The sequence below is a fragment of the Trichechus manatus genome, unplaced genomic scaffold (assembly GCF_000243295.1).
Source record: "Trichechus manatus latirostris isolate Lorelei unplaced genomic scaffold, TriManLat1.0 scaffold00041, whole genome shotgun sequence".
Lineage (NCBI taxonomy): Eukaryota > Metazoa > Chordata > Mammalia > Sirenia > Trichechidae > Trichechus > Trichechus manatus.
Window position 1 is genome coordinate 15,494,377 of NW_004443977.1, and position 25,214 is coordinate 15,519,590.

Genomic DNA, 25,214 nt, shown 5'->3' on the forward strand with positions numbered 1-25,214 from the left:
CATGGTTTCTAGTAACAAACATAATTTAAGGCAGAGCCTTTACCTGAGAGGTGTTCCAGAGAAGGGCCGATTCTTTAACTCCGTGGTCTTAAAGAAGCCAAATTCAGTCCAACACTGATAGAACCATTGCTTGTCTAGAAAGCAAAACATCATTTGACTTAACCAGAAATGATATTTTTGTCCCTGACCAAATAAAAAGCTTAAAAAAATTTAAGAACTCTAATTTACATGCTGCTCCTGACCTTTTAAGACAAATTTGATTTCATCATTACTAAAATTATGGTGTCACATCCAACATTATGACACCAAGAACTGAAACTACGTCCAATGAAAAGGAGATGCTGGCGAGGACTCCATATGCCCCTGAAGTAAAACCTCTCTCAGTCCCACCAAGACCATCTTTATGAGCACCTCAGGTCTGTCCCACTGTCTGTCTTCTGTTTCCAGCCTCTGTGGGAATACGCTCCTTTTTCTCTGCTTCCCCCTCTAGTTAATGCCCTCTTAGAATCTCCCAGGCCCTTCTTGGAAAAGTTTCTTGAAGGAGGGATGCACACTTGATTCTCCTGTCCTTCACCATCTCCTCACCCTTAATCATGCTGTGACTGCAACTTCTTCCTCAGAGATCACCAATATTGGTAAGATAAGTAAATCAGTGGATCAGATTGTGGATAATAACTTAGAGGTTTGGTATATCGAAAGTATAGCAGCTATACAAGGATTCACATGTCTTTGAGCAATTTACCGTCTTTTTATGCAAATTACATGCATTTTACATTTGCTAAACACGCCCTCCCCCACCCCTCAGAGGTATTTTCACAACTGCCCCACATCAAATTTTTTTATCTGTTGCTGTAAAAATTTAGCATAGCGCATGATGGGGAGAGGGTGCGATTGGCAAACATAGAAAATGTGCATTATTTGTGTAAAAATACAGTACTTAACAACTTTAAGAACTCCTTGTACTGTAGATAGCTTGAAGTTGTTATTATATTGGATTTCAAATAGGCTAGTATATAGCAGAAAGTCCCTGCGTGATGCACATAGTTTGTGCTCAACTACTAACTAAAAGTAGGCAATTTGACCCCACTCAGCAGTTCCGCAGAAGAAAGGCCTAGCAATCTGCTTCCGAAAAGATTATCGTCAATAAAACCCTATGGTGCAGTTCTGCTCTGTAACATATGGGATCGCCATGAGTTGAATCAACTTGAAGGCAACAAATTAGGTCATTCGAGAGTGCAATCAGTTTGAAATCTGCTCCAGAATTTGAAGTGGGATGAGTTATTTTCTAGGCATCGGTGATCCTTGACTAATGTTGAAAAGTACTAAGGATCACCTTTTTTTATTTTGCATCTTGCATTCCTGAGCATTTGATATTTCTGCCTCTCTTTAATTAAGTGATTTAATCTGTGTATGCCCAGCTCATCGACTCACTCACTTTCTTTTCCTATCCTTGAGTAAAACCCTTAGCTGTGGTTCTTTCATAATCCTTCATGAGGCTTAATGCAGCCTCACAATTTGATGAGGGTTTAATGCACACCGTTGTGCTCACATTTCTCAACCCCAAAAGGAAAATTTTCTATTTTCACCAGATAATACTTTACCAACGTTGGTTGCCCAAGGAAGAGTTAGACAATTCTTCCACGGCATAACTGTAATTTACACGAAGGCAAGGCACGTGTTCATTCTTAACCAATAAATGTACAATTTTTGTGACTCTGTCATATAGTGAACAGAGTGAGGTGTCAATCATCTTGTCACATAGGTCATCAAAGCTGATCTCATCAGGTTCTCCCTGCAAAAACCTAGATTCAAATTATCCTTATGAGAATATACATAGGATGGCTTTCAGCTCCAAATGGAATTCACCTCCAAAAATTATTTTAAATGCTTCAAGTGATTGCTTTTAATTCAAATAAGGTGCAAATATTCTCTGATGACTTGGCCTGGAGATCAACTCCTGAAAACTATCAACTCCGCAGAGTCTCTTAGAAGCAAGTCAGCATCACTTGTGCAAGACACAAAGCTCAAAAAAGTACTTACTTTAACAAGGGCTTTATGTCTTTCAGATGGGTATTTGTTTTGAAAAGGTTTACAAATAAGGAAGCTTTGATTGAGCATCCTCTATCTTTCCAGAGCAGTGCTAGAACCTTTGGGAGGTGTAAAAGATGAGAACCAACCCTTCAAAAGGATCCAATTGAAGAAGACAAGATACGTACAATATGAAAACAGTAATGAGCTACTCCAGGAATTCTGAGTGAAGTCAATGAGGACTAGAATCATAAGAAAAGGCTTCTTGAGGAGTAGAAATTAAGGTGGACCGGGAAGATTGTGTAAGATTTAAATAAACAGAGATAAGTAGAGTGCATTTGTATGATTTCACTAATCTGGAGTACAGGTATAGAGATTAAATAGTGGTTACCAGAGGACTAGAGAAACAGAGAAAGAAGAACCATTGCTTAGGTAACAAAGTTTTGTTTATAAGGATGGAATATTTGGCAGTGGATATTGGCGATGCTTACACAATATGATTGATGTAATTGTTTTTATTGAATTGTACACATAAAAAGGTTGAACTGGCAAATATTCTGTTGTTTATATTTTCACAACCATAAAAATTAAAAAATCAAAAAAGGACAGTGCATTTTAGGCAAGGGGAACAATATGTCTGAAGAAGCGGTAGCAGGAATGTGCAATGTTTAAGAGGATGATCAAATAGGCATGAATGAGTGACCTTGAATTAGTTAACTGTCAGAGCCTCAGTTTGCTCATATGCTTAGTGGGGACGATAAGAATAAGACAATCAGATTAATGCATAAATTCATTGTGAGGCTTAAATGAAAGCAACTCTTAAGAGAGTACATAGAACAAAGTTTATTCAATAAAAAACAGCATTGTTATTATAATAATTATATTTTTTCTTCCCTTTTTTTACAACCTGTGATATGCAGATCCCACAACTTTGCTTGCTGAAAATGAAGAGGACTTGAAGCATTTACTGGTGAAGATCAAAGACTACAGTATGGATTATACCTCAACATAAAGAAAAAAAATCCTCACAACTGGACCAGTAAGCAACATCATGATAAATGGAGAAAAGATTGAAGTTGTCAAGGATTTCATTTTACTTGGATCCACAATCAATATCCATGGAAGCAGCGGTTAAGAAATCAAACAATGTATTACATTGGGCAAATCTGCTGCAAAAGACCTCTTTAAATTGTTGAAAAGCAAAGACGTCACTTTGAGGACTAAGGTGCTCCTGACCCAAGCCATGATATTTTCATTTGCCTCATATGCGTGAGAAAGCTGGATAATGAATAAGGAAGGCCAAAGAATTGATGCTTTGAATTATGGTTTTGGCAAAGAATATTGAATATACCATTGACTGACAGAAGAACGAACAAGTCTGTCTTGAAAGAAGTACAGCCGTAGTGCTCCCTGGAAGTGAGGATGGCAAGACTTCGTCTGTGAAAAAGAGGAGTACCCTCAGTGAGGTGGATTGATACAGTGGCTGCAACAATAGACTCAAACACACCAACGATTGTGAGGATGGTGCAGACCGGGCAGTGTTTCATTCTGTTGTACATAGGGTCACTGTGGGTCAGAACTGACTCTACAGCATCTAACAATATCGACAACAACATACAGGTAACAGATTCTACAATCTTCACGTGTACGGTTCAGTGACATTAATTAGGATCATCATGTTGTTCAATCATCACCATCTTATTAGTCTTTAGTTTAAGAGAAGTATCTAACAAGAAAAAAAGTGGAAATAGCCATGGACCATAGAACATGGTTAAATTATGGAACTCCTTAACTTTGAAGAGATGGAATAATAGGGAATCATTCAAAGTTTTGAACAGGTAAATAACTTAATGAAAAAGATACTCAAGGAGGATTGACCCAGGTGAAGGGGGTGGGTTGTATTTATAAGAGGTTGAGAGAAGTCCTAGCTTTCTGTTACTGACCAAGTTATTGACTTCAAGATATCCTTTCATGTAGGAATAACCAACTGAAATGCCACAGTCCACCAGAAAAAGGATTTAGGCAGAAATGCATGACTTTCTCACCTCATTTATTAAAAGTCATAAAAGTCCATTCTCTGTTATTCTTAGAAAGAAAAATGTATTGCTAATGACATACTAATTAGGGAACTGGCAGTATCTCATCTACACACCCGTTTTAGCAATGGTATTATTTTGTCATGCTGATACATCTATTTCCGGAGTTTGGTGGGGGGAGGTTTTATTTTGGTCTGGTATTGGTTTGGAGGCAAAAAGGAAATGATCTGACAGTAAAATGCTCTGTCTTGACAGAAACATTCATGTGGTTCTAATTAGGAAGCAGTGTAGTGTCTTTTCAGCTAAGCAGTACATCAAGGCTTTGTTGGGCCCAGCAGACACTGACAACTGAAACTTAGCTTCCGTATGTTTGAGAGAAGTCAGTCACTAGTCTTCACATTAACTGCAGACTGTGGTTGGGCTTTCCAATCACACTGTACCCTAATTCCACTAGCAAATATAGAAAAATAGAGCTAAACCTCAAGAAGACGAGAAAGACAAGAAAAGATCTCCCCTAGATCCTTTGGCGATAACATGATCGTACTGATACCCTGGATTAGGACGTCTAGCCTACAGAACTGCGAGATACTAAGTTTCTGTTGTTTAAAACCACCTGGTGGTGCAATGGTTGAGAGCTAGAGCTGTTAAACCAAAAGGTCAGCAGTTTGAATCCACCAGCTGCTCTTTGGAAACCTTATGGGGCAGTTCTACTCCTTCCTACAGGGTTTCTGTGAGTTGGAATCAGCTCAATGGCAAAGGATTTGATTATTATTTATTTAGTTTCCTTTGTGGTACTCTGTTATGGCAGCTCTAGGAAACTACTACCGTGCCCCATGATGTAGATACATTAGTCTCAAGACACTTGGAGCTAAGAAAACCTACCTCATGGGGTATCCTCTTATGAGTCACATAGATATCAAAAGGCAGAAACATGGAGATCTATCTTGACTCAAACCAGTGTTCCTTCTCCAGATACCAAAAGAAAAGAAAGCAAACAAACAAACAAACAAACAAACAAAAAAAAAACTGAACGGGAGCCAGGCAGAGTCTTTTTTCTAAAGAAGGGAATGATCTAGTAGCAGGAATGTACCCATAGGATGCCAAATGAGTTGAGAAAAATATATACAATAAGATCACAAATTAAATACTGTGAGTGGGGAGAAGTGAAGAAAGGAGAGGGTGCATCAGCTTGGACAATCAGGAGAGTTTCACAGAGGATTGAAATTGAAATAGAAAAGATACTAAACAAGCAAGGGAAAGAAGCAGAGACAGCGGAAGGAAGATGCCAAGACACGTGAAGATCACTCAAGAGCAGAAGTTCAAAGAGACAGGACCTTCCTCCAAAGAGAGAAAGCCTTCTCCTAGAGCTGGCATCCTGAATTCAGACTTCTAGCCTCTTAAATCATGAGAAAATAAATTTATGTTTGTTAAAGCCACCCACTTGGGGTATTTCTGTTATAGCAGCACTAGATAACTGAGATAGTACCAGAGCAGTAAAATGTAGAATTTGGCTAGAAGATAAGTTATGGACATTGGAAAATGTGACTTCCTATAATGGCAGACTGACACATGTTGTAGTAGTTCATTCTGTTGATGAAGAAGAGTTTTTTAAGGGTTCTCTAGCAAAGAAGAAGCTCTGGTGGTGCAGCAGTTAAGAGATTACGCTGCTAACAAAAAGTCTGGCAGTTCGAATCCACCAGTTGCTCGCTGAAAACTCTATGGGGGCAGGTCTACTCTGTTCTATAAGGTTGCTGTGAGTCAAAATCAACTCGATGGCAACAGGTTTGTTTTTCTGGTTTAGCAAGAAAACATATGAGATAATAAGTGTGCTTTAGGAAGATTAATCTAGAACTTTATAGAGGAAGGAGTGGGTTGGAGGGAGACAGGAGACTAGAAGACTAATCAGAATGCCTATTAAGGATCTGAATGAGCATAGGGGAAGGATAACAATGAAGGAGGGCATGGCCCAAAATGTCTGTCTTTACCAATGTTTCCCCAACACATAACACAATGCCTGGCACTAAACTGGTACTCAGTGTGGGAGGCTGGAAGCAAGGGAGGAAGAGAGAGACAAATTGTGAGAAGGAATGGAGAGAAAAAGAGAGGGAACAAGGGAAAGTATTAGAGACATTACCCATTAGGACCTTGGGAACTTGTCTGAAATGTTCTTAACTCATAACTGTCAAGTCTCACAAACACGCAAAAGAGTTCATGTAAAAACTGGTGAGATCCAAGTAAAATCTGTAGTCTAGTTAGCTATATTTTGAGAATGTCAATTGGTTTTTATAATGTACTATAGTTATATAAGACGCTAATATTGGATAAAGCTGGATGAAAGGAACATGCGACTTCTCAGTATACCTTATGTATTTGCTGGTTAGTTCATAGTTCAGAATAAAATAATTTTGAAAAATGTCATTGAAAGTTCCAAAACATTTCCATTCCTTTGTTCTATCAGACGTCTGTCCTTTTACTTACTCTCTTTAGCAGTTTACCAGGCTGGGTTAGAACAGGGTGACCCGTGGAGTGAGGCTGCCTTGGTTAGGTAACTCAGTTTCAGAGACACATCCCTTAATCTCTGACATTTCTCAAAAAAACAACAAAAAAAATACTATTTCCCTAATCTCCCAAAAAAGTTATTTTTCTAGTTATATCAAAGTTCACAAATTTCCATTTCAAAACCTGTTTTATTCCATGACCCAGTGCAAAAGAGCTAAAAATTTTTATCTTTATATTAAAATTTTCTTTTAAATTTCCTGTATATGAGAGTTATTCAAATCATTAAAATTCACCATGTCTTACTCATCAGTCCACACAAGACATAGTTCAATTCTCTGCTATTTGCTTATAATCGTTACTATGCAATAGGTCAAGTAAGTGGTACTCATACTTAGTGGGATAGCTTTCTCAATTTTTTGAAATAAAAGATTATAATGAAATAGTTGAATTCTAGCCTAAAGTAAATCCATTATTCTATTATTTGGAAAGAGCTTCTAAGTACATTTAGAATAAAAGATGAGTAAGAAGAGGCAGTTGTTGGAGTTTAAGATAATTTGGTAGCAGACATGTTTCATCATTTAGTTTGGTATTCAGACTGGCAGCTTGTATGCATGATTTTAATTTTTAAAGAAACACCCAAATATATTTTCCTACAACTAATTAATGACCCCTAGACAACTAGTGAATGCTTGCTTGAGCTTTTCTTTCTCCATGTTTTTCCCCCTTTCTTTCTTCATAGCGTCATTATTCTCAACAGTAAGGGAACCAAAAAGATGTATCACATTCTCTAGGAGAAAGGCTGTATCTGATAGTGAGTTAATTTTAAGAGGTTTGTAAACCTGTGGTAAAGACAAAACCAAAAAACCAAACCTGTTGCTGTCGAGTAGATTTTGACTCATAGCGATCCTATAGGACAGAGTAGAACTACTCCATAGAGTTTCGAAGAAGCGGCTGGTGGATCCAAACTACTGGCCTTTTGGTTAGCAGCAAGCTCTTAACCACTGCTCCTGTAAAGATTATAGCCTAGAAACCCTATAGGGCAGTTCTATTCTGTCCTATAGAGTCACTAGGAGTCGGAATTAACAGCACGCAACAACAAAACGAACAATCTCCCAAATAGGGGAAACCTGGAAAAGGAGTGGGTTCTGCCTTTTACAGTACAGCATGGAGGGAGGAGAGGTGATATATCCTGAGATATATCTCCAAGTAGCAGGAAGTCCTCAAAGACTGTGTCATGCTGAGAATGGAAGAAATGATGAAGTAAAAGAGCTGAACAGAAGATTTAAACGGGTGGTTGGAGAAGACAAAATAAAGTATTGTAATGAAAGATACAAAGACCTGAAGTTAGAAAACCAAAAGGGAAGAACACACTTGGCATTTCTCAAGCTGAAAGACCTGAAGAAAAAATTTAAGCATCAAGTTGTGATATTGAAGGATTCTATGGACAAAATATTGAATGATGCAGGAAGTATCAAAAGAAGATGGAAGGAATACACAGAGTCACTGTACCAAGAAGAACTGGTTGATGTTCAACCATTTCAGAAGATAGCATATGATCAAGAACCAATGGTAGTGAAGGGAGAAGTCTGTCCAAGCTGCACGGAAGGCACTGGCAAAAAACAAGATTCCAGGAATTGATGGGATACCAATTGAAATGTTTCAACAAATAGATGCAATGCTGGAAGTGCTCACTCACGTACGTCAAGAAATTTGGAAGACAGCTATATGGCCAGCCAACTGAAGAGATCCATATATGTGCCTATTCCAAAGAAAGGTGATCCAACAGAATGTTGAAATTATGGAACAATATCATTAAACTCACATGTAAGTAAAATATTGCTGATGATAATTCAAAAATGGTTGCAGCAGTGCATCTACAGGGAACTGCCAGAAATTCAAGCTGGATTCAGAAGGGACATGAAACAAGGGATTTCATTTCTGATGTCAGATGGATCTCAACTGAAAGCAGAGAATGCCAGAAAGATGTTTACCTGTTTTTTTTTTTTTTTGACTATGCAAAGGCATTTGACCATGTGGATCATAACAAATTATGAATAACATTGCGAAGCATGGGAATTCCAGAACACTTAATTGTGTTCATGCAGAACCTGTACACAGACCAAGAGGTAGTCCTTTGAACAGAACAAGGGGATAATGCACGGTTTAAAATCAGGAAAGGTGTGTGTCATGGTTGTATCTTTTTACCATACTTATTCAATCTGTATGCTGAGCAAATAACCCGGCTATTTGAACAAGAACATGTCATCAGGATTGGAGGAGCCCTCATTGACAATATTGCTTTCTGAAAGTGAAGAGGGCTTGAAACACTTACTGATGAAGATCAAAGCAAAGACCATAGCCTTCAATATGGATTGCACCTGAACATAAAGAAAACAAAAATCCTCACAACTGGACCAATAAGCAACATCATGATAAATGGAGAAAAGGTTGACATTGTCAAGGATTTCATTATACGTGGATCCACAATCAATGCCCATGCAAGTAGCAGTCAAGAAATCCAAGGACTCATTGCATTGCACATATCTGTTGCAAAATTTCTCTTTAAAGTGTTAAAAATCAAAGATATCACTTTGAGGGCTAAGATGAGCCTGAACCAAGACATGATATTTTCTATCACCTAATATGCATGCAAAAGCTGGACAATGAATAAGGAAGACCGAAGAAGAATTGATACCTTTGAATGATGGTGTAGGTGAAGGATATTAAATATACCATGGATTGCCAGTAGAACGAACAAATCTGTCTTGGAAAAAATACAGCCAGAATGCTCCTCAGAAGGGAGGATGGCAAGACTTGTTTTATGTACTTTGGACATGTGGTCAGGAGAGACCAGTCCGGGGAGAAGGATATCACGCTTAGTAAAGTAGACAGTCAGTGAAAAAGTGGAAGACCCTCAATGAGATAGATTGACACAGTGGCTGCAACAATGGGCTCAAGCAATGATTGTGAGGATGGTACAGGACCATGTACTATACTAGAATTGCTATGAGTCAAAGAGACTTGATAGTACCTGAGAATAACAACAGTTAAAGACTCAAAAATCTGTATGTTAAACATCACCGTATATCTTTGGGTCTTGTGGGTATACTACGCCTACTATTCATAGCAGTCTAGCTATTCTATGAGTCTAGGAAAACATTTTAACATAGTTATTAGATGCTAAGTTTTTTTTAAGTTTAAATAAATCAAGCCTGCATTTTCTAGAGGCAAAGCTTGGTGTAGTTAACTGGTAGTTGGAAAGTACAACATAATCCCAGAATTTTTGGAAGTGACTTTAGATAACACCATTTCTTTTTATAGATGAGGAAACTGAGGCCCAAAGAACTAAGGAACTTATTATCATATTCATTATACCTATACGTGTTGCTGTTGAGTTGATTCCGACTCATAGTGACCCTGTAATACAGAGTAGAACTGCCCTATAGAGTTTCCAAGGAGTGGCTGGTGGATTCAAACTGCCGATGTTTTGGTTAGCAGCTGAGCTCTTAACCACTCTGCCACTAGGGCTCCATTCATTATACATTAACTATAATATCAGAGGCCTTTGATAAGAAGAAACCTAGTCTTACATTTTGTATGGGTTGCTGAGTAGTGGTACGAAGGAGCCCTGGTGGCTGAGTGGTTAAGCATTTGGCTGCAAGCTGAAAAGTCAGCAGTTGAACCTACCAGCTGCTCTGTGGGAAAAAGATGTGGAAGTCTGCTTCTGTAAATTTAAAGCCTGGAAACCATACCGGTACAGTTTTACTCTTTCTTATAGGGTTGCTATGAGCTGGAGTCAACTTGATCTCAATGGGTTTTGTATAGTTTTTGGTTTTGATAGGGAGTTGGGTCAGATAATAGGAAGGACACAAGCCTACTGATTTGCTAAAACCTGGATCTTCTTCAGCAGGTGACAGAGGTACAGTCCTGAAATCTATTACAGCAACAAGAAATTGATTTCACTTGGACACAATCAAAGGTTTATGAAGGTGGCTGAGTCCCAGTGGACAAACGAGTGGCCTTGCCATGCAACTTGAGATATATTGGAATTTGCAATCTTATTACATTTGAGAAAATATCCATGATGTCACCAACCTCTCACCAGGCCTAAGTAGTGTCAAAATTGGACAGAATCTTATTTACTGTTATAATTAGAATTATATTCAGCCTTCCTATTAGCACAAGAAGGGACATGAGCAATTCCATACATCTAAGTAAAAACATACTTTAACAATATTGAACACTCCATCCCATGAAGCAAATTTGTTTTAGGTATTTGTATTTAGTCTGTTTTTGCTTGGAACATTTCTTCATCCAAGGTACAAAACTGATTACAAATGCAAGTGTCTTACATAGATCCTAAGACTTAATCAACTCTGGTTCTACCCACTCTTGATTTATAACTATTTAAAATAGAAATGCTGTAACAGCTGATTAATTTCTAGAATAAGTGCAGGGGGCGGATTGGCAAGAGGTTCTAATTTTGAAGCTCAGAATCAGGAAGCCAAGAGAGTTCTGGTCCCTTCTGTTCTACCCTTGGCAGGAGGGAAGAGGATGTCACAGCCTGACCACCTGAAGAGCTTTGAGGCAGGAAGACCTGCTGAGCCACAGGGTGGTGAGTCTCGGTGCCTGGGCAGGGAAGCAAACAAGGACATGTCAGCTGTGTCCCTAGTGTTTGCATGCACATCAGGCAGGGTTCAAGGCTGCAGAAGGCAGTACTCTCCCTGAAACTTTTGGCATACACAGAACAGCCGACTAGACTTGCATGGAGCAAACAGGCTGAGTCTCCCAGGAGACACCTACAGTGGACTGATGCCCTCAAGAACATCATTAGAAAAGTGAAGCACATGGTAAAGCCTTGAAAAAATTATCCATTAATGAGTCAACGGAATATTAAAATCTATAGTACCATATGTACCCAAGATTAATTCTGCAGACTGAAAGTAAAGTATATAATTTATAGTTTAAGTTTGAAGACTTTCTTCCTTCAACAACATTTAAAATTTATACATAATAAAATCTGAATGATTTAGTTTTAAAAGAAACAAATATCTTGATTTTCCACTGGACAATTGTGTTGAGATGGTTTCCCATGAAAGGTATTGGATCTCTATTAACCCTTTCACGTGATCTTCTCCTGCCCCCTTATGGACAAATGTGGACATTTATGAGGCATTTGCCTGGGGTAGATCTTTGTGGACAGCAGAGAACAGGTGAGGATGAAAGCCACTGGTTCCATCTCGTTACAATCACAGCTAATCTTGTGCCGTGACTGTTGTTGTTAGGTGCCGTCAAGTAGGTTTCGACTCATCCCAACCCGATGTACAATGGAACGAAAAACTGCTGGGTCCTGCATCATCCTCATAATCATTGTTATGTTTCAGCCCATTGTTGCAGCCACTGGGTCAATCCATCTCATTGAAGGTCTTCCTCCTATTCGATGACCCTCTACCAAAAATAATATCCTTCTCCAGGGGCTGGCCACTCCGCATAACATGTCCAAAGTCTCCTCATCCTCCCTTCTAAGGAGCACTCTGGCTGTACTTCTTCCAAGACAAATTCGTTCCTCTGGCAGTCCATGGTATATTCAATATTGTTCGCCAACATCATAATTCAAAGGCATCAATTCTCCTTCGGTCTTCCTTATTCATTGTCCAGCTTTCGCATGTATACGAGGTGACTGAAAATACAATCGGTTGGTTCAGGTGCACCATATTCCTCAATGTGACATCTTTGCTTTCCAATCCTTTGAAGAGGTCTTTTGCAGCAGGTTTTCCCAATGCAATATGTTGTTGAATTTCTTGACTGCTGCTTCTGTGGGCATTGATTGTGGAGCCAAGTAACATGACAACTTTGCCAATTTAAATATTTTCTCCATTTATCATGATGTTGCTTATTGATCCAATTGTGAAGATTTATATACCCTTTATGTTAAGGTATAATCCATACTGAAGGCCACAACCAAGAGACCTAAATTATTTTGTTAACTTATGTTCACAGCCTTGAAGACCCTATGCAGCAGTTCTATCCTGCATATATGGGGTCTCTATGAGTCGAATCAATTTGAAGCCCACTGGCAATAACAACAGAACAATAAATCTGCAGAAACATAAAAGCTTTTGATTTGACTGTTAACTATCAGATGGTTTTTATAATCCACAGAAGGGAACTTTAAGGTGATGGCTCTCCCTGCTGGTGAGCTTTATCAACATCGTAATTTAGCACCTGGGAAGCTAAAGAAGGTGAGTGTGGTTATGAAAACCCTATGGATCACAACTGTCCAATTTGCATCCAGTCATGGGATGGCACAGGAAAGATCAGCATTGTGTTTGGTTGTGCACAGGGTCGACATGAGTCAACAGCAGCTAACAACAACAACACGGTTAATATGAGACCTTCAAGCAAAATTGTGATTCCTCCCATCAAATTCTCTGAAGGTTCCAGAACTTCCCCTCACCCATTCTTCAATACTTGGCCTGGTATGATATTAATCTTTAGGTGTTCACTGTCTCCTTTTTCCACCTGTAACCTAAGTACCGTTAAGAGTAAAACACGTGATGCCTTTGAATGCTTCTCTCCCACTGCATCTTATTCCATTCCTCAAGGTAAAGGCAAATGTCAAAATTTCTTATGCTTCATTTATAGCTTATCTACTTTTCCCAAATTCACTTTCCGGGGGATTCTCCTACTTTCAAAAAAGAACATCCTCCACTACCATGGAAATCTCTAGTCTAGATCTTAAACAGCAAAGGCTGCCTTATTCAATGGGGAAAAAAATCCAAACATAAAAACACTGTTGTTCGGTTTCTGAAATGCTCCAGTACCACACTATGTTTTAATAGTCCAAACCGTGTGGAAAACCACTATTCTTTGGTTCATGGAAATGGCAAGATTTGTCCTCAGGGCCTCCTCTCCTCTTTGGTTGCCCCCTCTTCTCCAGGGGTAAGTGTTTCAGCATGCCCCTTGACTGCCCTAGGACCCCAAGGGTGGGACCCACTCTTTCCTGCCCTCTGATCTGCACTCCCACTGGACTTAAAAACATCCACAGAGGTCCCAGCCATGCCTCTTATAATAATGTAGTAATTGCTGATATAAATAATATCCAAAAAGAACTAAACTGTTAAGAATCTCCCTTTCTTTTCAGGTAAGTAGCCTTAATGTAAGAAAATGACATTAATGGTGTAAATTCAAGTAAATACCAGACTGTATTTAGGCAGAGACCCTCTCACACACAAATCAACCCACTTACATGAAATTGTCTGTAAGCTTACTGCAGTTTTCTGGAAGTTTCAGCATCTGCACGAGAATATCAAAAGCTTCTTTGACTGCTTTGGGACATTTGCTGTTATGAGCAGATGGAATCCTTCCAACTACTTCATAGTACTCTAAGAACATGAAAAAGAAAAAAAAAAGTACATTTAGTATGGTTTAATTGTAGCCATTTATCAGATATAATTTTTTCAAGTTTGCAATTACTTCCTTTTTATAATATAACAAAGTTAAGAAACTATAAAATTAAAAGATTTGCCAGAATGCCAAGTAAAATCAGTAGTAAACAATGACTGATAACCATACTCTGAAAATCCTGATGCATTCATGAACTAAAAACGGTTTTACTCCTTAAAAAAGAAAGGGAGAAAAATGCCTCAGTGTTACAGCTTTCAGATTTATTGGCCTAGATAAGATTCTATCAAAGCTACAGGCAGCTGAACTGGAATGATGAATGAATATTTGCTTACCTTTGAAAAGTTCAAATATTAAAGGAAAATTTACCCAAAATTTATCTTTTTTTTTTGGGAGGGGGGATAGTTTTGTTTTTAAAAGAAAAACTTAATTAAGTAAAAATTTTATACTTTACACATTTTAATGGGAACATGTATTCAGAGGCCCAAATTGCCAGTCACAAGTGTTTGTCTACCTGGAAAAATCCTAAGGCCGTTAATTATAAATGCTTTATCATAAAATCAGGTTGTTGTTATTGTTAGGTACCGTGAAGTTGGTTCCGACTCATAGCAACCCTATGCACTACAGAACGAAACACTGCCCGGTCCTGCACCATGCCCAAAATCGTTGTTATGCTTGAGCCTGTTGTTGCAGCCACTGTGTCAATCCATCTCATTGAGGGTCTTCCTGTTTTTCGCTGACCCTCTACTGTACCAAGCATGATGTCCTTCTCCAGGGACTGATCCCTCCTGACAACATGTCCAGAGTATGTGAGACGTAGTCTTGCCATCCTTCCTTCTAAGGAACATCCTGGTTGTACTTCTTCCAAGACAGATTTTGGTTCTTTTGGCAGTCCATGATATATTCAATATTCTTCACCAGCACCACAATTCAAAGGTGTCAATTCTTCTTTGATCTTCCTTATACATTGTCCAGCTTTTGCATGCATATGATGTGATTGAAAATACCGTGGCTTGGGTCAGGTGCAGCTTAGTCTTGAAGGTGACATTAAAGAGGTCTTTTGCAGCAGATTTGCCCAATGCTATGCATCTTTTGATTTCTTAGCTGCTGCTTCCATGGGTGTTGATTGTGGATCCAAGTAAAATGAAATCCTTGACAACTTCAATCTTTTCTCCATTTATTATGATATTGCTTATTGGTCCAGTTGTGAGGATTTTTGTTTTCTTTATGTTGAGGTGTAATCCTTACTGAAGTCTGTGGTCTTTGATCTTCACCAGTGAGTGCTTCAAATTCTCTTCACTTTCAGCAAGCAAAGTGGTGTCATCTGCATACTGCAGGTTGTTAAGGAGTCTTCCTCCAATCCTGATGCCCCTTTCTTCTTCATATAGTCCAGCTTCTCTGATTATTTGCTCAGCACACAGATTGAATAGGTATGGTGAAAGGACGCAACCCTGACGCACACCTTTCCTGACTTAAACCACACAGTATCCCCTTGTTCTGTCTGAACAACTGTCTTTGATCTGTGTACAGGTTCCTCATGAGCACAATTAAATGTTCTGGAATTCCCATTCTGCAATGTTACCATAATTTGTTATGATCCACACAATCGAATGCCTTTGCATAGTCAATAAAACACAGATAAACATCTTTCTGGTATTCTCTGCTTTCAGCCAGGATCCATCTGACGTCAGCAATGATATCCCTTGTTCCATGTCTTCTTCTGAATCCTGCCTGAATTTTTGGCATTTCCCTGTAGGTATATTCCTGCAGCCACTTTCGAATGATCTTCAGCAAAATTTTACTTGTGTGTGATATTAATGATATTGTTCGATAATTTCCACATTTGGTTGGATCACCTTTCTTGGGAATAGGAATAAATATGGATCTCTTCCAGTCGGTTGGCCAGGTAGCTATCTGCCAAATTTCTTGGCATTGACAAGTGAGCACTTCCAGTGCTGCATCAGTTTGTTGAAACATCTCAATTGATATTCCATCAATTCCTGCAGCCTTGTTTTTCAACAATGCCTTCAGTGCAGCTGGATTTCTTCCTTCAGTGCCATCAGTTCCTGATCATATGCTACCTCTTGAAATGGTTTGAACGTTAACCAGGTCTTTTTGGTATAATGACTCTGTGTATTCCTTCCATCTTCTTTTGATGCTTCCTGCATTGTTTAATATTTTCCTCATAGAATCCTTCACTATTGCAACTCGAGGCTTGAATATTTTGTTCAGTTCTTTCAGCTTGAGGAACGCCGAGTGTGTTCTTCCCTTTTGGTTTTCTATCTCCAGCTCTTTGCACATTATAATACTTTACTTTGTCTTCTCAAGTCGCCCTCTGAAATCTTCTGTTCAGTTCTTTTACTTCATCATTTCTTCCTTTTGCTTTAGCTACTCTCGTTCCAGAGCAAGTTTCAGAGTTTCTTCTGACATCCATTTTGGTCTTTTCTTTCTTTCCTGTCTTTTTAATGACCTGTTGCTTTCTTCATGTATGATGTCCTTGATGTCATTCCACAACTCGTCTGGTCTTCGGTCATTAGTGTTCAACGCATCAGACCTATTCTTGAGATTGTCTTTAAATTCAGGTGGGATATACTCAAGGTTGTACTTTCCTTTCGTGGACTTGTTCTAATTTTCTTCAGTTCAGCTTGAACTTGCATATGAGCAATTGATGGTCTCTTCTTCAGTCAGCCCCTGACCTTGTTCTGACTGATCATATTGAGCTTTTCCATTGTCTCTTTCCAGATACGTAGTCGATTTGATTCCTGTGTATTCCATCTGGCGAGGTCCACATGTATATTCATTGTTTGTGTTGGTGAAAAAAGGAATTCGCAATGAGGAAGTCATTGGTCTTGCAAAATTCTATCATGTAATCTCTGGCATCATTTCTATCATCAAGGCCATATTTTCCAACTACTGATCCTTATTCTTTGTTTCCAACTTTCGCATTCCAGTCACCAGTAATTATCAATGCATCCTGATCGCATGTTTGATCAATTTCAGACTGAAGAAGTTGGTAAAAATTTTCAATTTCTTCATCTTTGGCCTTAGTGATTGGTGCATAAATTTGAATAATAGTAGTATTAACTGATCTTCCGTGTAGGCGTATAGATATTATTCTATCACTGACAGTGTTGTACTTCAGGATAGATCTTGAAATGTTCTTTTTGATGATGAATGCAACGCCATTCCTCTTCAAGTTGTCATTCCTGGCATAGTAGACCATATGTTTGTCCAATTCAAAATGGCCAGTACCAGTCCATTTCAGCTCACTAATGCCTAAGATATCGATGTTTATACATTCCATTTCATTTTTGATGATTTCCAATTTTCCTAGATTCATACTTCGTAATTCCATGTTCCGATTGTTAATGGATGTATGCAGCTGTTTCTTCTCATTTTCAGTCTTGCCACATCAGCAAATGAAGGTCCCAAAAGCTTGACTCCATCCACATCATTAAGGTCGACTCTACTCTGAGGAGGCTGCTCTTCCCCAGTTGTCTTTTGAGCACCTTCCTACCTGTGGTGGGGGCTCATCTTCTGGCACTATATCAGACAATGTTCTGCTGCTATTCGTAAGGTTTTCACTGGCTAATTCTTTTCAGAAGTAGACTGCTGGGTCCTTCTTCCTAGTCTGTCTTAGTCTGGAAACTCAGCTGAAAATTGTCTGCCATTGGTGACCCTGCTGGTATCTGAATACCAGTGGCATAGCTTCCAGAATCACAGCAACATGCAAGCTCCCAGAGTACGACAAACCGACAGACACGTGGGAGAAAGTCAGGTAGTAGGAAGGAAAATTGAAAGGCAACTTCAATATAAGTAATTTCTGTACTTCAAAAATAAGAGCTTTTCATTTACTTCTTTGGAAATAGTTAAATCATGATTTCTTTCACTATCAAATCAACAGCTAAGACTTGTCACATCATTTCCATCTTTTAAGAAGCTATCACCCACCATATGGCGGCAAATATAGATACCAAGTACCAACTGCAGGTAACATATAAGTCTCTCGTGGAACCCTATCATATAGGAAGGGAGGTAGACTTAAGTCCAGTTGGGAGACCCTATGTTATTAGGTCAGGCTTGTTAGGGTAATCACTGACTTAGAGATACTTTTCTTATTTTATATATATATATATATATATATATATATTTACATATATATACTACACACACACACACACACACACACACACACACATATATACATACAATAAAAACCAGAAGTTGATTCCAACTCATGATGACTTCGTGTGTGTCAGAGTAGAAAAATCATGGCTGATTTTTGGAAGCAGATTGCCAGACATTTCTTCCAAGGTGCCTCTGTGTGGACTTGAACCTCCAGCCTTTCAGTTATCAGCTGAGTGCATTAACGTTTTGCCACACCCAAGGATTCCCATATATAGATGATACTCACCATAAAAATTAAGTTTTGCTTGAACTGGTGCACAGCTGCCCACTGCTGCAGCAAACAGATTGGGATGTTTTATTCTAGACCACACTGCAAGGGAACCACCATAAGAGCCGCCAAATGTAACCCATTTATTTTTGGTGAGTTCCCGTTTCCTTGCTATTTCAGTTCGGAAGTTGACGATGTCAGCCAAGGCTTGCCTGCTGCTGAGGTAGCGGAGGCTGGCAGTGCTCAGATCTCTATAATTAAAGCATAAACACATGCTGTTTGTGACAACAATTAAAGCAGAAAATATGCTGCTTAACATTAGCTTGACTATAAAGTAAAAGTGTATGTTTTGAAAACATGTTGAGTATTTATACCAGGTCCAACCTGAAATTTTAATTAGAATAATCTGAGTTACAGTGACACTTAATTGCAGGAGCTAGCAATCATTGTTAGAATTGTCTCGTTTTAATTATGTCATTTCCTCTTGTCACCACTGTGAAGAAGCTTGAAATGCCTGTCGCCACCCATATGGTGACCTTTCTCCACACACAGATCTGAAGCACAGCTATCACACTATTACCCTGACTTAGAGAGGAGCCATTTTTAAAAGGGCTAAAATGCCAGTAATTTAATTATTTCCAAGGTATTACAAAAACCTAGTTGATTGTGCTGATGCTATTTTCCATTCTTTCTGGTTTGCTGCTACAACCAGACAGAACCCTATTTGAATCTAAGTTTCTCATCATAAGAAAACTAAATAAAATTTATTTACTTTTCAGTGGTGTTTCCTCCATAATAAGGTTTCCTGTAAACCTAGGATGTCTTCAATCTTTATTATTAAAAAAAGAACTCCCTGCCCCTACATGATGCTATAACTGGCTGATTGTGAATTTAAAAGTAGACAAAGGACGTAGAATAGTCACAAAGAATAAACAGAAACGGCCAGCAAATATGTGAAAATATTTACTACTCCATTCTATTATCTAAGTAACATAAATATGAATATATTTGTCCCTCCTATCAAACTGGTAAGATTTACTTTAGTATTCAGGGTTGGCATGGATGTGATGAGTCAGGCTCTCTCCTGTACCACTCGTGGAAGTATCGAATGGTAAGATCATTCCAAAAACAATTTGTCCTCATATAATAAGGGCTTTAAGAGGCAAAATGTTTGTCTTGGTTCAGCAATTATCCTAATGAAAAGCTACAGCAAAGCCTTTCCCCCTAATATTCACTCTCCCTTTCAGCTTTAGGGAGCCCTGGTGGCACAGTGGTTAAGAGCTTGGCTAGTAACCAAAAGGTCAGCAGTTTGAGTCCACCAGCTGCTCTTTGGAAACCCTACAGGGCAGTTCTACTCTTTTCTATAGGGTCACTATCAGTCTAAATCGACTTGATGGCAACTGGTTTGGTTTGGTTTCAGCTTTAGGTAATTAAACCCCTGTGTTTTAGCTGGAGCCAGAGTAAATACTACATGTCCCAGCCACCCTTCCAGCCAGATGTGGACTTGCTGATTAAGTTCAAGCCAATAGAATGTAACTGGAAAACTGTAGATAAGATTTATGCAAATACTCAATCATAGAATTCCCCTCACTTTCTAATAGCAAATGCTCATATCTTTAGATTCTCCCCCAAATTACTCAAAATCCAAATTCTATTGTAGGTTCTTTCTAGCACCCTCCTACTGAGACGCACCACATGAAGTTAATTTGGATTAAAAAACAAATTTTCTGTAATACAGGTTATTCCATTTTTGAACAGCATTTTACTTCCTTAGAGAGATTAGTAAAGAAATCTCATACTTAAGACTATTCATAGGCTATCATAATATCATTAACATACACACATACAAATCAAAGTTTCTAACAAAGAAATGTAGAAGTGATGGGGTTATTGGAGTGTCACCTTACTACCAAAAGTTAAGTGACTTGGAATTCAAAACTCAGACTTGTGGAGTCACAGCAAGAAAGAAGCAGGTGAAACTTCTAGTAATTATTAGTGTGCTGTGATAAACGGTACCAAGAATCATGACTTATATAAAAAAAGTATCATTTCACGGACACTAATCACATTCTCAGGGTTGTAAAAATCAATCCTTACTTTTTATTTTAATGAGAATAAGATACCTTGACATTAAATTGGCTTTATCATAACCTGCAGAGGTACTTTATAAACTTCTTCCTATTTGCTTGACTTCATATAATAAACAGTTTGTAACTGTAAGCAAGGACGCTAAAAACATATCTTTCCACTGGGGGAAAGGGCAAAAATAGTAAATGGCAAGAAAAAGCTATTGAGGCAAAAAAAAGGTCTCATATTCTTGCTTCTTGCCCTGACACTGCAAGCTGAAATTTAATATGACTACCAGTTTCCTTTGATGAGTTGTTTTAACAAAAAGGTCTCCTCTGTTTCCATGGGGAGAGTAGTTTTCATGGTTTAAAATTCTACTGGAGTAGAAAAAAATTAATAGTTATGACATTTTGTTTAAGTATGTTCAGGAAAATACAAAGTTTCAACATGAAATTATAGAACATGAGGAATACTTTTTATTCAAAGGATATTTCATATGAATTTTTTTAATCAAGAAAGTTGCTGCTACACCAAACCTCCACCTAAAGTTTTTCTTTCTTATCACTTGAATTTTCAAGTATTCAGCTTCCCGAAAGAGGAATATATTTTAGATTTAATTGCCAAAATTAAAAAGAGAGAGAGAATAGCACCAGCAATGAGAACAACCACAAAAAGGAAATCCTTAAATTTACCCTGTTGGTTGGCTCTGTCCATAAAATCTGTGTTCCAGAAGTAACAAGAGGGCACCCAGTCTCTCAGCATATGTATTCCAGGTAAAAGTTCTTGATATGGAAATTCTTTTGGCAGCCCACTCTGGGAATTCCAGAACACTTAATTGTGCTCATGAGGAACCTGTACATAGATCAAGAAGCAGTCATTCAAACAGAACAAGGGGATAGTGCATGGTTTAAAGTCAGGAAAGGTGTGCATCAGGGTTGTATCCTTTCACCATACTTACTCAACCTGTATGCTGAGCAAATAATCAGAGAAGCTGAACTATGTGAAGAACAGATCATCAGGACTGGCGGAAGACTCATCAACAACCTGGGATATGCAGATGATGAAACCTTGCTTGCTGAAAGCAAAGAGGACTTGAAACACTTAGGCAAAGATCATAGACTACTGCCTTCAGTATGGATTACACCTCAACATAAAGAAAACAAAAATCCTCACAATTGGACCAGTAAGTGCATCATGATAAACGGAGAAAAGATTGAAGTTGTCAAGGAATTCATTTTACTTGGGTCTGTAATCTATGCCCATGGAAGCAGCAGTCAGGAAATCAAATGAGGTATCGCATTGGGCAAATCTGCTGCAAAAGACCTCTTTAAAGTGTTAAAAAGCAAAAATGTCACTTTAACGACTAAGGTGTGCCTGACTCAAGCCATGGTGTTTTCAGTCACCTCATATGCATGCGAAAGGTGAGCAACGAATAAGGAAGACCGAAGAATTGACGTCTTTGAATTAGGGTGTTGATGAAGAATACTGAATATACCATGGACTGCCCAAAGAACGAAGAAACCTGTCTTGGAAGAAGTACAGCCAGAATGCTCCTTGGAGGCAAGGAGAGTGAGAATTCATCTCACATACTTTGGACATGTTATTAGAAGAGATCAGTCCCAGGAGAAGGATATCATGCTTGGTAAAATAGACAGTCAGTGAAAAAGAGTAAGATCCTTAATGAGATGGATTGACAGTGGCTGCAACAATGGGCTCAAGAATAACAAGGTTCATGAAGATGTCACAGGACTGGGCAGTGTTTCATTCTGTTGTACATAGGCTCACTATAAGCTCAAACCAACTAGGTAATTATAAGATAAAATTGAATTTTACAAAACCAATTTTTAAAAATAGTAAAATGAAACAAATAGATGCAAATGATATCTTATTTGTCACATAACCACACAGAGAGAAACAATTCTGAGTGACTGTTGGAAAACCAGTAATTTAACTGTATGTACATCTTTAGAAGAATCAACCTCATGGACGAATAGACTGCAAAGAAAATTTTTAATAATCTTTCAGTAATTATAATATTGGTGGCCGTGTTGGTATTATTCTGAGACTGCTGTGTAAGAAGAGGTAAAGAAAACGAATAATTCTGTGATATTCTAAATATATTATCCTTACTGTTTTTTTAAAATCTGGTTAAAAAAAGGGAATGAATCAAGCATTTATACTGTCTTTGCAATACAAATTTTGTCACCAAGTAACCAAATAATAGATGGGAAGACTCTTTTATACATGTATTCCAGCTAATAAAGGAAGAATGATAAAATTAGAATATTGTCACTTTGCAAACCCCCAATGAATTGATAGATCTAGACATTGGGCATCAGCAGTTTCTACCATAATAATAATAATAAAAAAGACTTTTCAGGCCTTACATATTTCTGCATGAAACAACTTGTCATTATCTATGAAGCAGTCTTCCTCCCACGCTCTTGAAAAACAAAAAGAAACTGAATTGGGTCAACCTTCTAGTTCTAGCAACCAATTTATAGAAAATTTATGCAACTGGGAAAGCAGATAAAACAAAAAGTAACTGAAAATATTCCTCCAAAACTAAATGGTTCAGCGAAGGTTGGCATGTTAGTTCAGTGAAATGTTCGCAAATCATAAGACCAAACAAGTGTCCATTAAGTCGATTCTGACTCATGGCTACTGCGGAGTGCAGAATAGGACTGTACTTCACAGGGTTTTCAAGGTTGTGACCTTTCTGAAGCAGATTGCCAGGTTTTTCCGAGGTGCCTCTGGGTGGGTTCAAAGCACCAACTTTTCAGCTAATAGTTGACTGTTTAACCATTTGTGCCACCACACCCAGGACTCCTGAAAGGTCCTTAGGCCCCTCTAGAAACTACTATTAAGTTGATGAAGCAGAAGTTAAAGTTATAAACTAATCCTTGGTGAACTAGTTCGGGAGACAGAATACAAAATTACATAGACCTTATATTTCAGTTGGATAAAATGTTAAACAAAAGATAAAAATCCATGTAAACAGAAAAATTTAAAACCTGTGAGCTTTATTCATGTCTGTAAGATTTGAGTGAAATTACTTTTAACAACGAAACTAAAAACAAACATTAACACTGATATAAGAATGAACAATAACAAGAAAAATGAATTAAAAATAAGCAAAGATTATTTATTTAAACTGAGTCCAGGTTTGAAAGCATGGTAAGGGCTCTACCTCCCTCCCTACCGTTGCGAGATGTCTATTCCACTAACACACGCTACACCACCCAGGTCTTTGTCCCTCAGGCAGTGACTTAAACATGTCATTCTTCTGCACAAAACCTTCCAGTCGCTCCACATTGTTTCCTGCATGAGATCAAAATTTCTAAACAAGCTCAAAGCCCTTCAGTATCTGATATCCAAACAGAGCAAATATTTTAGAAATTCTGTTTGGACAGAGTAGAAAGAGCATTGGGTTAAGAGTCAAATGACTGGGATTCTAAACTCAGTTCTTCCACTTACTTGCTGTAGGCAGTCCTTCAGCAAGCATTTTAGCTCTTTGTAATCTCAGTTTGCTCCCAGGCATAGCAATACTTGCCCTTCCTATGTTATGGAGTTGTCTTAGGAATTGTGATGAATTGAATTGTGTCCCCCAAAATATGCACCCCACTGAAAAAAAACCCATTGCTGTCAAGTTGATTCAGACTGATAGTGAACCTATAGGACAGAGTAGAACTGCCACATAGAGTTTCCAAGGAGCAGCTCATGGATTTAAACTGCTGATCTTTTGATTAGTAGCCATAGCTCTTAACCACTGTGCTACCAGGGATCTTGTTTGGAAAGAGGAACTTTTCTTTTGTTACGCTAATGAGTTCATACCAGAGGAGGGTTGGCCCTACACCTAATCACTTCTGAGTTGTAAAAAGTGCAGAGTAGACATAGTGACACACACCCAGGAAGAAGACAATGCCAAGGAATGCCAAGGATCACCAGCGGACCCAGATAACTAAGAGAGAGGCTCACAGAAGGAATCAACATGGCCAAGAACCTGATTTGGACTTTTAGCCTCCATAACTGTGAGAAAATATATTTCTGTTCTTTAAAGCCAAAAATAAAATAAAACAAGAAACACATCAGAATTCATCTTTGCAGCAACCCTCTCTGAGTTTCTGCTGGCTTGCTCATCTGCTAGTATCTGGGCCTTGGCCAAGTGCCCCCAAGCAACCCCTTCAAGGCTCCCACATAAAAAAAATCGTAGAATAGATCGGAATAACTATGACAAAATGCTACCAGTAGTTAACCTCAATAGGCACACACATGGTTGTCCCTATATTTCTATATATTTAAAATATTTCATAATGAAAACAAAAAAAGTAAAAAAAAATACTAAAAAAATGCAAGGTGATGTAAAATACCTAGCACAATGTCTAGTACAGAGTAAAACAAAACAAAACAAAACAAATGAAAAACAAACCAGAAGCCACATAGTCTATTCTGACTCATGGTGTGTCCATGAAATTCAGAGTAGAACTGTGCTCCATAGGGTTTTCAAGGCTGTGAACTTTCAGAAGCAGATCGTCAGGTCTTTCATCCAGGGTGCCTCTGGATGGGTTTGAACTGCAAACCTTCCAGGGATTGAAAACGCTCCCCATGTTTCCTCCTATATCTCCCAGACCTCAACGGCACCCTCCTCAATGCCTCAAGCTCACATCATTCCCCACTTGTCATTACCTGCACTGGTCATTAGGTTTTACCTGTAGCCAGAATTGTGACCTTCTTTTTTTTAAAATTTTTTAAATTTATTTTTTGTATTCTTTTTTTTTTTTTTT

General features: G+C 38.3%; 1 protein-coding gene across 1 annotated transcript in view; it reads right to left on the reverse strand.

Moving 5' to 3' along the window:
- The window catches only part of LOC111820550 (thymus-specific serine protease-like), a 29,398-nt gene extending 5,463 nt beyond the window's left edge, over positions 1-23,935 (reverse strand). Inside the window, exons 1-4 of the mRNA XM_023731198.1 lie at positions 23,908-23,935; positions 18,382-18,747; positions 13,835-13,948; positions 44-134 (exon numbers count right to left, since the gene is read on the reverse strand). Of these exons, the coding sequence (XP_023586966.1) occupies positions 44-134; positions 13,835-13,948; positions 18,382-18,747; positions 23,908-23,935 (599 nt within the window). The remainder of the gene's footprint in view (positions 1-43; positions 135-13,834; positions 13,949-18,381; positions 18,748-23,907) is intronic.
- Between the last annotated feature and the right edge of the window lie 1,279 nt (positions 23,936-25,214).